Genomic DNA, 14,022 nt, shown 5'->3' on the forward strand with positions numbered 1-14,022 from the left:
TCTTCCCCTCCCTCTCACTACAGTTGAGAAGGAAACAGCCCTGCTCCCATGTAATATCCTGCTCTCGTGCAATGTGCCCTGCTCTCAGGTTCGACCCACAATTGAGCATCTGTGTAGAAAAATACCATGCACAAGTATTGCATTGAATAGGTACGTTTCCGTGGTAAAAAGGTTGAAAACCCCTGCTCTAGAGATTGGTGAAGACTGCATGCAAAGAAAACAATTTGTAGCTACTTTGCAAATGACTTTCGTTCATCATTATTTACCAAAGCCTGGGCTTGTATACGAGTTAGGAAGTGAATTTTGTTTGCTCATATTGGTGAAGTAAAGTACATTCCCAGAAGGTCACCTTCAGCGGCACAAATCTGCACAGCACATGCCTGAATGTCTTAAAAATGTTAACCCCTAAGTAGTCGGGGTTTCAGGAAAAAAAAAAATGCATTACTAGTCTGTCTTGAGCAACCAATAACTATGTTTTGAGAATGGTTTTGGACAGCACATTGACAAGCATGAGTCCCTATTAAGAACCACAAGACAATAAAGTATGGAAAGAAGCTGGAACAATTTTATCATCAAAGAACTCGGATATTAAAAATATTGAGGTGTTTCATTATAGAATAAGCAATGCTTTAACATTTTGCATTACAACTGGGGAGATTTCAATATAAAAAAAGTCAAATCTAATTACAAATATGTCCTAGAGGTAAAAATATTAGCTTCTTGGCATCAGTACTTTCAATGAATCCAGACTGCAGACATCATGTTCACAGATGTTACTCCTGCGTTATTTCTTGGGCGCAATAATTCCTTCTAGCTGAGCCTACAATAAAAAATAATTTGCATCATTAGACTACAAAGCCCCACTACCTCAATCTTGAATAAATAAACAAGAGCTAGCTTATCAGTTGCAACTGTTTTATGTTTTTAACCTTAATGTACCTTTAAGTGGACCTGTACCCAAAATAGTATACTTCATCAGTGATCTATCTAGAGTTAAAGTGGTTGTAAATTTACAGCTATTAAATACTACTTTTAAAATAGACCTGAGGATAAAAGTATGTTTTTTTTCTTTTCTTTTTAATTATAATACCTTCTTTGCACAGTGCTGCTGTGCAGTCACATGTCCTCCTTCTGCTCTCCTTCCCAATCTAAGGGAGTACAGTACAGTGTGTGGGGGGGGGGGGGAGAGCTGAGATTCCCTTCTGATTTATGCAAGATGGCAGAGGGAGGACACGTGACTGCACAGCAGTTCTGTGCACAAAAGGTATGTAGCATTACAAAAAAAAAAAAAAAAACCCCACACATCCTGTAATTAATATGGACCTATAACAGAGGATAAAAGTATTTAATAGATTTGACTTTACAATGACTAAAGAGGAGGGGAGGAGCAGCTGCAAAAGATTCATATTTTACAGTGCAGTGTTGCATTCATAATGTTTAGGGGCCCATACAACTCCCTATAACAGCTGCCTTAATTTCTAAGCATTGCTTACCTGCAGCAGTAATATAAACTCCTATTATAAACCACTATAAATATGTAAAATGCAGCGATCATAAGGGATCACTAGAGCATAAAATACAGTGATCTATTGGCAGGACAAAATATCCTGTAAATTTACTTATCTCAGTGTGGAAAGCCAGCAAAACTCAACAGTAATTAGCCATTTGCCTCCATGTAGCATTGATTACTCTTCTCTATGTTAGTGCGCCAACAGCAGGGGAGGACTGGGAACCTTTGGCTAGGGGACAAACACAACCAGTTGACCCTTTCAAAGTAAAAACCAATTTCTGTGGGCTAAAAGAATAAATAAAAAATTAACGTACAATCAATACCCATGGTGAAACATAGGTGTTTGGTGCAAATCTACCCAGTTCTGGTAAACAAGGTATCTGCTCACTTTTTACTTTTGTTGCAGTGGACTTTAACTAGGGCTTATTTTTGGGGTACGGCTTAATATAGCCACCCTAGAAAACCGAGATAGGTCATATTTTCGGGGTAGGTCTTTTTTTTAGGGGGGAAACACGGTAGTACCTGGTTGGACCCCTTTTGCCTTTAGAACTGCCTTAATTCTTCACAGCATAGATTCAACAAGGTGTTGGAAACATTCCTCAGAGATTTTGGTTCATATTGACATAACATCACGCAGTTGCTGCAGATTTGTCGGCATGATGTGAATCTGCCATTCCATCACATCCCAAAGGTTCTCTATTGGATTGAGATCTGGCGACTGTGGAGGTCATTGGAGTACAGTGAACTCATTGCCATGTTCAAGAAACCAGTTTGAGATGATTTGAGCTTTGTCACATGGTGCAATGTCCTGCTGAAAGTAGCCATCAGAAGATGGGTACAATGTAGTCATAAAGGGATGGACATGATCAGCAACAATAGGCAGGGTAGGCCGTGGCGTTTACACAATGCTTAATTATTACGAAGGGGCCCAAAGTGTGCCAAGAAAATATCCCCCACACCATTACACCACCAACCTAAATTGTTGATACAAAGCAGGATGGATCCATGTTTTCATGTTGTTTATTTATTTATGCCAAATTCTGACCCTTCCATCTGAATGTCCCGGCTGAAATCATCAATAAGACCAGGCAACATTTTTCCAATCTTCTATTGTCCAATTTTGGTGAGCCTGTGCAAATTGTAGCCTCGTTTTTCTGTTCTTAGCGGACACGAGTGGAACCCGGTTTGGTCTTCTGCTGCTGTAGCCCATCTGCTTCAAGGTTTGATGTGTTGTGTGTTCAGAGATGTTATTCTGCATACCTTGGTTGTAACAAGTAGATATTTGCGGAACTGTTGCCTTTTTATCATCTTGAACCAATCTGCCCATTCTCCTCTGACATCAATAAGGCCTTTTGGTCCACACAACTGCCGCTCACTGTATATTTTCTCTTTTTCAGACCATTCTCTGTAAACTCTAGAGATGGTTGCGCGTGAACATCCCAGTAGATCAGCAGTTTTTAAAAATACACAGACCAGCCCGTCTGGCACCAACAACCATGCCTGGTTCAAAGTCACTTAAATCCTCTTTCTTCCTCCTTCTGATCCTGAAGTTGTCTTCACCATGTCTACATGCCTAAATGCATTGAGTTGCTGCCATGTGCCTGGCTGATTAGAAATTTGTGTTACCAAATAACTGAACAGGTGTACCCAATAAAGTTGCCAGTGAGTGTATATATACCTTGTACCTCATTACACTGTGCATAGGCTTTTGGGAATGCTACATTGAGATCTGTGCTAGAGAGGACTTGGTTTTGTGTGATCTACAGTACATCTAAGGATCCCTGTGGATCTTATTATAACGTGGAAGTGACTAGTATACATTTGGTGCAAATCACTTTAAAGTTACCACTATTCTCATCACCTGATAGGCCCTGGATGCAAGCTTGTGAAATTGCAAACTCTTGAGTTCACTGGTTCATGAACAATCCCCTCTCAGCTTATTACACCCTTGCCCAAACACAAGCCTTCTATTGCTTGAATGATCTGGCTAAAGTGAGCTTTTTTAACTCAAATTATAAAAAGTAATATAGAGTAAATGTAACTCTCTTTCCAATTATTTATTAGACAGCATTGACAGTTAAAGGATTGCATTTACTTGCTGCACGGCATTGCTCCTCAATGTAATTTACCGAATTAGCCAGGAAGACAACATGGGAAGTCAAAAATTAAGTGTCTGTATTTCAAAGTTTAATTAAAGGACAACAAATTTGAGCCATTCAACAAGTAGTTTGTGTTCTCCAAGTCAGTTTAAAAGAGAGATTTTTTTTAGGGTACATGCACACAGCTGTAATGTAATGATCATCTACAGGATCTTGCTGGCAGAAGGTAAAAAAATTATGAAATGGTCTGTACAGTGTTTGCATATAGACACATAAATGTCCATAGAGCACTGAGATGCAAAAAAATTCTACTTTCAATTCAGAAAAATCTGTGCATGTATGCAGAAGTGTAACTAGAGCATTCAGGGCTACAGGGCAAAAAGCATGAAGAGCCCCCCTGCCCCAACCCTGGGGCCCTTTATTATGGTCCCACAGCGGGATCATTTCCTGCCTTTACATTAGAATCCCCGCTTACATTTCCCATTTTTAGTACATCAGAGTCAGCAGGGTTTGCCTTACAGTGCAAGGGGGAACTCTGCAGACTCTGGTGTATGTAAGTAGTTTTCTAGTCACCAGAGCCCCCCTTACATCAGAGTTTGCAGATGTAACGCTCCTGCGTTTTTATTGTAAGCTGGATTTGCAGCTGCAGAATCTCCACTCAGTAGTCATGTAGAGATGTGTTGGAATACCAGATCCAACTCTCCAGACTCATCACTGTGGGCCTGTCTGCTTCAGCATACAGATATACACACACTCAATAAGATGTTCCTGGAGTGATAGGATGTATATGATAGTATGGTAGTGATGTGCTGAAGGGACAGGTGTGAGCAGTGACAGTAATGGTAAGCACTTAATAGTAATGTTCAGGAGAGTAGTAGATGGTAATAGGTAGAATGCAGATAGGTTAGTAATCATGTATGGTAACAGGTGGTAAGGACAGCAGATGACATAGACAGGATAGACTAACCCAGTGCAAGGATAGATGGTAGTAGACTCAAGAGCTAGCAATCTATGTAACAGTGCAGATGGTAGAATTAGTATGCATAGATAGTAACAGTCCTTAATGTGCAGAAGATGATAGTGTAAGTTAGTTATGGAGGATTCCCCTGCGGGGTACTTATCACTAGTAAGGTTTAGTAAGTAGAGGGGTCCAGTAGTGAGGGAGTGATCCGGTAGCGAGATACGGGATCAGTTGCGAGGTTTCGGTCTGTTCCAGGTAAAGGCAAATAGCTGGAGGTTCCGACAGCAAGACAAGGCTTGTGAGCATGTAGACACACATTGAACGAACAACGTGAGAGAGAATGCTGGCGATTGAAATAGCCGCTCAGCGGCGCTCAGCGATGACGTCATCCGTCTTAAAGGTGTATGCGTTCCACCTAACTAAAAAGGTGGGACGCAATGTTTAGAAAGGAAAATGGTAAATAAGGGTACCAAAGGTACCAGAATCTTACAGCAGAGTACCTCCTTACCTCAGAGTCCACAAAGTTTCTCCTTGCACTAACAGGGTGAACTCTGCTGACGCTGATGTAAGGGGGAATGCTGGACACTTTAATATAAGTAGGGGCTTTGGTGACCAAAGAACCTCTTACACCAGAATTCCCCTTTACACCTTTAAAGGCGCTTTTCCACTGCATGGTATGGCTCGCTTTGGCGCTTTTCCACTGCATGGTACAGCATGGTACATGTTAGAATGATTCGGTACGGTTTGGTACAGCGGCGCTTTTCCACTACATGGTACGGCTCGCTTAAACAGTACCACCTTGGTTGGCATGCAGTCTTGATTGTTTGTCACTACTAGCCACTGATTGGTCAGAGAATCATTGTAATCCCACCCAATTACTACTCTAGTGGAAAAGCAAACCGAGCCAAGTAGAGCCTATACAGTGCTGAAACGTGCCAACTCGTACCACGCAGTGGAAAAGCAAACTGAGCCGAGCTGGGCCAGGCAGTGCCGAGTGGAGCCGAGCTGGTACTTGCATGGAAAAGTGCCATAATACAATACAAGGGGGGATCTTTTTATCAGTATCATCCTTTACATCAGTGACCCCCCTTAGAGTGACTGACTGACTGCCCCACAGACTCTGTGTTGCCTGGAGCTGTCACACACTGACCTGTAATTTCCTGCAGGCTTTGGTCCTCTTTCCCCCCACGTCTTCTCCTTGCAGTCACTTTAAAATTAGCTGAAAAGGCGCCAAGCACCTATGTCATCACTGAGCACCTGACCAGCGACTCATTCCCCTTGCTCAAACTGAGACAGAGCCCGAGCGGAGCGAGGGGGGTACTGGACAGGTGAGCAAAGAGGGGGTGCGGGAGGGGAGAGGAAACTTGGGGACAAGTGTAGTTTTTAACTGGCACTTTTCTGCTGTTCACAGGCAGCAGAAAAGTTCCCCTTTTTTTTTTTTTTTTACTGGTATCACTGCTTGGGGCCTCCCACAGTAGCAGAACACCAGGGCCCCGTCACAAGTGTGACCTTTGCAACCCTGGTAGTTCTGCCACTGCATATATGCATGTACATGTGCTTTTATGAGTACACATGTAAATTACTTACCTTGGACACAGATTTGTCTATTTTGCTTTTAGGAATACAAAACACAGAGCGCAAGTTTACTGATTTTTACACACTGTGTATGTGAGCCCAATGAAGATAGAACTGCTTTCAAACCCGTAAAAAAAAAAAAAAAAATACTACTTAAACCACTGCTTTTTTTTTTTGCAGCTGTGTACATGAGCAAGACGAAAGAAATATAGAAATTGCCACGAATGATTTTTTTTTTAACCTTTTCTTGTAAAAAAAATAAAAATAAAAAAAATGTTAGCTGTGCAGGTATGATGCTGATTCTCAAGTTCAAGTTCTGAGTCACTGATGAAGAACAAAAATACAGGGCAGGAGTGCACTTGTACCAAACTTACTAATACTAATGATCACATTTGATAGTTAGGAATAGGTTAACTCCAGAAATCTAAAGATTTTTGTAAACATCGGTGGAAGTGATGTTTTAAACAGTTTAGTTGGTGCCCTCAACTGTTTATCACAAAAGGATCAGCGTGATATTACCCTAAATGATACTTTTGCTTTGTAAATACTGGCTATTGCCATTGCGGACAGCTTTCTAAAAAGTGTTAGTTGCCTTGTCTCTGTCTGGCTTCAAATCTATTTGAGTCGCAGGCTGGTAACGAGCATGCACCAAGTGAAGTACCAGAAAGTACTGAAACTAGTGGGTCATCATGACACACAGGCTAATAACATTTTCAACATAGGAGATTGTATAGTTTTCTCATGAAAGGTTTTCTTTAATGGTGGGCACATTTAAGGGTTTTGCATACCTTCAACTGCTGGTTAGTCCTTTTAAGAAACTGTATTTCCTCTGCGTGCTTCTTCTCCTCCACTTGCCGTCTCTCTGCCTCCCGTTTCTCTATAGCCTCACACTTAGCCTTCTGTTCATTGACCTGTCTGTCCAGGTCCTTCTTCTCTTGCTCCAGCTCTGCAATCTGCAGAAAAACACATGATATGCTTGTTAAGGCTTGTCTATTATCACAATGTAGGCCCTGATCAGGAAATGTGATCTTTGTGGCTGGCAATTACATTAACTATGACAATGTTGGAACTTTAAAGCGTAACTCCAACTGCATCACCCCTTCCCTCATTTCTGAAGTGAAGTGAATACCGGCTGGGCTCAGAGAAAGTGGGATTAATGACACTGGCTGTTATTTAATCCTGAATACTGGCATCATCTAGTGGTGGAAAACAAGAACTGCAATGAGGGAAAAAGGCAGCCCTGAATAAATGTAAGCAGCTAAGTTTTTTTTTTTTTTTTTTTTTTCAATCCGTGCATATTAGGTTAGTATTATAAACATTACCTGTAAGTATGTTTGCATAAGACTATTACATTTTGGTTGTTTGTTACATTACATTGCATAATTGGGCTCTGTATACTGTACATATTCGTATAATCATGAAGTGGCATAATGTATGCCAGGCAAGCACAGAGCTGGATTTACATTAGAAACAGTAGAACTGTGCCTAAAGGTAGCAGCAAAAAGAGGTCTTCCCAAGAAATAAAACAGGAAAATGTTTAGAATAAAGGAAGGTATTCTAGTAGAGGGGTGTTGCCTTTGGTGCCTACAGGCTTCAGTGATGGAAATGTAGCCTTTGCTAGATAAGCCCTGTAGATATTTACTTCTCCTAATTTGAACAAGTTGAAAAAAGGACATTAGACGCACAATGATAAAAAAAACCTCTTTTTTTTTTTTTTTTTTTTAGACGAAGAGGTCCAGACCCACCTCTCCTTGTGCTTTAAGACCCCTTTCATACGTGGTTGATTCCATGCAGAATCTATTTTGGTCAGCAAGGAGATTTGTCTGCTGATCCCCTACCGATTGGAGCAGAGCATGCGAAAGACACATCTGTGTCTGCTCAGTTTCTGTAGAGCGGACACGGACAGAGCCTCCGCTGTCTGTGTACTACCGATTACACTCTGATCAACCTTAATGGAAGACGACGGATCCCCTTCCATTTTTTTTTTTCAGTAAACCGAATAGGGACCTGGAGGTTAGCGGGCATAAACAAACTGTCTATAGGAATGCATGAACCATCTGATCAGGCCCGCCTAAAAAAACTGACAGGCAGACCTAATTGGTTCGCCTGTATGAAAGGGGCATAAAACATCCCTTTTCCCTTGTCCTGTGGGGGTCCTGAAGCCCCTGTCTCCTCCTCCCTATTTGTGGGTGTCTCCTTTAGCTTACCAGGTGCTAAAGGAGATACCCATGTGTTTGCCCTTCTTGCTGGGACCTGTGCCGAGCTGTGTGCATCCATAGACACCTGTTTTCTATAGAACAAGGAAGTTCAATGAATGGTGCTGATTGATCCCAGAGCCAGCAGAGGTGGAGATTATGGCAATTGAGTGTTTGGGGAGGGGAGGGGTAACACATGTAATGGGGTATTTTTTTTTGTACCTTAATTCTGTGAATGTGTAAGGTAAAAAAATAAATGACTCCTTTAGTACTACTTTAAAACAGGTCACATGAACATATATAACTTAAAAAGAAAAAATAAAGGTTTCCCAATAAACTTAAATTTTAAATGTAAATTCAAGTGTATGTATAGCCAGAGCTTTCCATTTTAGTTTTGTATAGAGAAGGGAAGGGTTATGCTTTGCTGCTTGTATTGTTGGGGAAATTTACCTTCATTTCTACTACTGGAAGTAAACAGGAAGTCAGGGGAAATCCCTCTAAAGTGAAAGGAATTTCCCGCTTAAAGCGGAGTTCCGCCCCCCTCCATAAATTAGAAGTCAGCAGCTACACATACTGTAGCTGCTGACTTTTAATATTAGGACACTTACCTGTCCCGGAATCCAGAGATGTCGGCACTGCAGCTGATGTTTCCATCGGCTGTTGGGTGCTGCCACCATCATTGCCGGTAAGGGAACCCGGCAGTGATGCCTTGCGGCTTCACAGCCGGGTCCCTACTGCGCATGCACGAACCACGCTGTGCTCGGTAATTTGCCTGGAAGCAGAGGGAGAAGGAGGAGGGGCCGAACTTCTGACGTACCTCGGAAGGTACAACGGAAGTGGGGACAGGGTACCTGTCAAAAACGTGGCACCAGAGGGAGGAGAGGACAGATAAGCGGAAGTTCCACTTTTGAGTGGAACTCTGCTTTAAACTGGCTATACACCAACACGAAAATTTGTGCGAACACGTAAACAAAAATTCTCAGTAAATTTTAGGACTTGAAGAATATCGTTTGAAAGTATGGTCATTCAAATTTTAATTTGCTTGTAACTTGGTTTTGGAATTGAATCACAATAACTGTTACAAATTTGCTCATCCGAGAAAATTTTTCCATCCTGTTCCTGCAAATTTTCTCATCACTGTGGCCAAAAATTGAACATTGATTTGACCCCACTAACAATTTGAAATTGTATAAAACTTCTTAAAGTAAATTTTTTTTTAAGTCACGGATGGGGGATTGGGGGGCGGGGGCAATGAGGAATAAGAACAGCTTTCAGGTCTTTATTGCTAGGAAGATTCACTCTCCCATTTATCATGGTGACCGTTATGAAAGTGGAAGAAAATCCTAAATTTTGGGCTGTCAACAGAACAGTAATAGAGGAGAAATCTTCCAATGGGGGCACTAGTTCTGGTGGCATATATTATACAGGCATGTTCTGTTAGATATAACCTTTTGGGGCTAAACAAAGTACAGGCAGACAGTCTGTTGTTTCACTGAACGCTGCTGCTTCTTTTTGAGCAGGAACTATTCTCTTTATTACTCTTTTGAGGCATAGACAAAACATGAACTCACAAATGTAACACTGCCATCTAGTGGTCATACAATGTAATAGGCACACAGCAATGACATACAGTGGTTGTTGCTGACTAAATACAAACCTTGTATGCTAACATGTTCGCACATACACAGTTCCAATTCACACCTCACAATTTTCCAAATGTTAGTTCTCAAGACAACCGAGGATTCCCTTGCTTTGAATGGATTTTCTCTCACTTCCTGTTTTGGCTAAAGAACAGGAAGTGAAGGGAAATATTCCCAACGGGGCAGAGATGCAATTTCTATCCAAAATGAAAAATTGCATTTCGTTTTATTAAAGCAAAAAATTTAGAACAAAATTCTGCTTCTGTATGACTAGCTTTATACATCTAATTGGAGCAGGCGTCCTCATAGGAAGATATAGTCTTATCTGTAGTTCTGGTGGAAACTTTCAAATTTTGTATTTCCCATCTTTTTCGGTCTCTGACAATAATCACCTAGACAAGTGAATAGGGGGAATCTACCTAGCAGTGACACAGAAGTAAAAACCTTGAAGGTAAAAAAGAAAAAACAAACAACAAGCACACACAACATACACTTTTTAAAGAAAATTTAAATACGTTTTCTGGAAATATGTTTTTCACAAAAGCAAGCCGATGCCCGATTTCCAAAGATTAGTAATGATCATCATCACTTACCCTATAGCTAAAGAGTATTGAATTGTAAATATTTCTATTAGGAGATAAAACCAAGGATACGACACCTACCTTGGTAAATAAACCAGTTTGTGACTGTGAGTACCTTCTTTGTTCCCTGCCTCTGTACAGAATTGATTTCTGTATATAACAAGTTAATGGTATCATACTGTTGATAAGATAACATTAATTCATGGAGACAGTGTCTGCAGTGTCCTCATCTCTGCAGGCAGTTAATGTCATTGCTGCCCTTTAAATCACATTAGCCAATGATGTGTTAGCAACAAGGTAATAAGAAACACACCCTCTATCTTTTTTTTCCAGCAAGCAATTTGTCTTTTTAACTGCTGGACCATTTTCTAGAAAAAAAAAAAAATCAGCTCAAGTATTGTTTCATATTTATAAAACTTTGATAATGAGATTAAAATCCAAGTATGTCGAGCATGAAATTACTGACTCAAGAATAAAATTTGTTTAAGAAATGTTAAATTATTTTGAATGCAGTCCTTAGGCCGAGCTAAAGCTATGAAGCCACCATTGAAATATGAAGCATTTTAAAAGCATGGCAAATGTAATTTCTTTGTATATTAGATATGGTTGAACAGGTTGGATTTCAGAGCTTGGCGTAAATTGTCGGGATTCACAGTGCTGAACCAGATATTCTGACATTGTAGCGTTCTTGTATTGAAAAGGCATGAGGCGCCTGTAATGACTTTGTTTATTTGTATGGGCCAGCAAGTTTTTAGTTTTCAACAAATATCTACTTGAGTGGCATTCAGATTTTCTTTACAGTTCATTCACATTAGCGCGACACGACTTTGGGAGGCGACCTGTGAAGTCGCGTGCACCGCGACTTCGGCGCGACTTGCAGAGACTTCACATAATGGAAGTCTATGCAAGTTGCCTCCAGGTCGCCCCAAAGTAGTACAGGACCCTTTTTCTAAGTCGGAGCGACTTTTGTCGCTCCTATTAGAACGGGTCCTGTGCTAATCAATGGACCGCGATCGAGCGCAACTTGTCAGGCTGACAAGTCGCCTGACAAGTCGCGCTAATGTGAATGGGCTCTTAAGGGCTATACCTAGGTCACAAGATCCTTGGGTACCAGTGCTGTAGTAGTAGTTATATATAATGCCTAAACTTTCTCTACAGTACATTAAAAGCATAGTTCACCTATACCAGTGATGGCGAACCCTGGCACCCCAGATGTTTTGGAACTACATTTCCCATGACGCTCAACTACACTGCAAAGTGCAGGAACATCATGGGAAATGTAGTTCCAAAACATCTGGGGTGTCAAGGTTTGCCATCACTGACCTATACCAAAAAACTGCCTATGCAGGTTAGGGGTGTCTATAGATGAAAAACTGAGCAGCTTTGACTAAAGTTCAATAATGTCCTATAGGTGTAGGACTTTTACGCACCCCTTGAAGCTTGACTGAAAAACTCCCAGAGATTGCATCATCCCCTTCTGCCTTGTTGGTAGGATGTTGCTAAGGGACTCCTAGCTCTTACGGTTCACCCCCACAAGCTCTTTCTTTGATTCCAACCCCTGACTCGGTAGCTCTGAGGCTGAGCTCAGTGTTTGAGAGCTTGCTCCTGTGACAGTGAAGGTGAACAATACGAGCTAGGAATCTCTTAGCAATGTTCTAGCAACAAGGCAGGATGGGTAGACGTGATCTTCAGGAGTTTTCAGTCAGGCTTTAAATGGCCCACAGCTATAACAAGGGCATTATTCAACTTTGATCAAAAACAAGAGGGAGAGGCGCCTCTAAGTGTAGACTTTAAGCAATTTATTACAGTGCAATATCAGCAACTCACATGTAGGTAGATAAAATCAGGCACATCAAGAAGATGAGACAGTCCCAAGGGTCATCAGTGGACGTGAGGTCCGTTCGCTGGCAGCGCCATGCAGGATTCACCTCACTGGTCACCATTAGTGTAGAAGACGGCCGTGCGGTGGATGTGGACTAAGATCGAGGCTTGAGGTGCAGAGGGCTCAGCAGCAGAGGACGAGGATGTCACCGGGAATGCCATCGCCCTACGCCATGTGAGTGGCCAATATTACACAGGTAATAAATTGCTTAAAGTCTACACTTAGAGGCGCCTTCCCTCGTTTTTTTACCTGCAGCCCTGATAGAAATCTGGCTTCTGATCCTACTGATGGCAGCCCTAAGTTAATGGACTATTTAGTGCTCTCCATTTAGTATATGGACTTCCTCATGGACATTTTGTTATGAGATCTGTAGCTATTTGGCCTTAATTTTGTTTTATTCAACTTTGATCAAAGCTGCACAGCTTGTTTTTATCAGATGTCTCTTACCTGCAAAGGCAGCTTTTTGGTATAGATCCGAGGTCTTCAAACTACGGCCCTCCAGCTGTTGCAGATCTACGAATCCCATGAGGCATTGTAAAACATGACTAGGCATGATGGGAATTGTAGTACCTGAACAACTGGAGGGCCATAGTTTGAAGACCCCTGGGATGAACAGTGCCTTTAAAAGCACATCAAAGCACTTTAAAAGGATGTAAAACCAACAAAACTGTAATATATTGTTATTACCAGTCCTTTTCGTGGCTGCATTCGCTTTCATTTCTCAAGCTAAGAACAAATATTAGCAAGTACAGAAAATCCCACTGATCTTTCAGGGAGAGAGAGGTACCTAAATGGCCCAGAGAGAGAGATACCTAAATGGCCGAGAGAGAGAGGGGTACCTAAATGGCCAAGAGAGAGAGAGAGATACCTAAATGGCCCAGAGAGAGAGATACCTAAATGGCCGAGAGAGAGGGGTACCTAAATGGCCAAGAGAGAGAGAGATACCTAAATGGCCCAGAGAGAGAGAGAGAGATACCTAAATGGCCGAGAGAGAGGGGGTACCTAAATGGCCAAGAGAGAGAGATACCTAAATGGCTGAGAGAACGGTATCTAAATGTCTGAGAGAAAAGGTACCTAAATGGCCGAGAGAGAGAAAGAGAGGTACCTAAATGGCAGAGAGACAGAGAGATACCTAAATGGGTGAGAGAGAGGTATCTAAATGGCCGAGAGAGATAAACCTAAATGGTCCCAGAGAGAGAGAGAGAGATACCTAAATGGCGAGAGAGAGGGGGTACCTAAATGGCCAAGAGAGAGAGATACCTAAATGGCTGAGAGAACGGTATCTAAATGTCTGAGAGAAAAGGTACCTAAATGGCCGAGAGAGAGAAAGAGAGGTACCTAAATGGCAGAGAGACAGAGAGATACCTAAATGGGTGAGAGAGAGGTATCTAAATGGCCGAGAGAGATAAACCTAAATGGTCAAGAGAGAGAGAGAGAGCTACCTAAATGGCAGAGAGAGAGGGGTACCTAAATGGCTGAGAGAAATACCTAAATAGGTAAGAGAGAGAGAGAGCTACCTAAATGGCCGAGAGAGAGAGAGGTACCTAAATGGCAGAGAGAGATACCTAAATAGGTAAGA

At 41.6% G+C, this 14,022-nt stretch overlaps 1 protein-coding gene across 1 annotated transcript in view; it reads right to left on the bottom strand.

Annotated features, from left to right (window-relative positions):
- Positions 1-561: 561 nt before the first annotated feature.
- DNALI1 (dynein axonemal light intermediate chain 1) overlaps positions 562-14,022 on the bottom strand; it is a 49,023-nt gene continuing 35,562 nt past the window's right edge. Inside the window, exons 5-6 of the mRNA XM_082244751.1 lie at positions 6,934-7,098; positions 562-820 (exon numbers count right to left, since the gene is read on the bottom strand). Of these exons, the coding sequence (XP_082100877.1) occupies positions 785-820; positions 6,934-7,098 (201 nt within the window). The 3' untranslated portion in view covers positions 562-784. The remainder of the gene's footprint in view (positions 821-6,933; positions 7,099-14,022) is intronic.

Source organism: Pelophylax lessonae, assembly GCF_965119305.1.
Source record: "Pelophylax lessonae genome assembly, chromosome: 2".
NCBI lineage: Eukaryota > Metazoa > Chordata > Amphibia > Anura > Ranidae > Pelophylax > Pelophylax lessonae.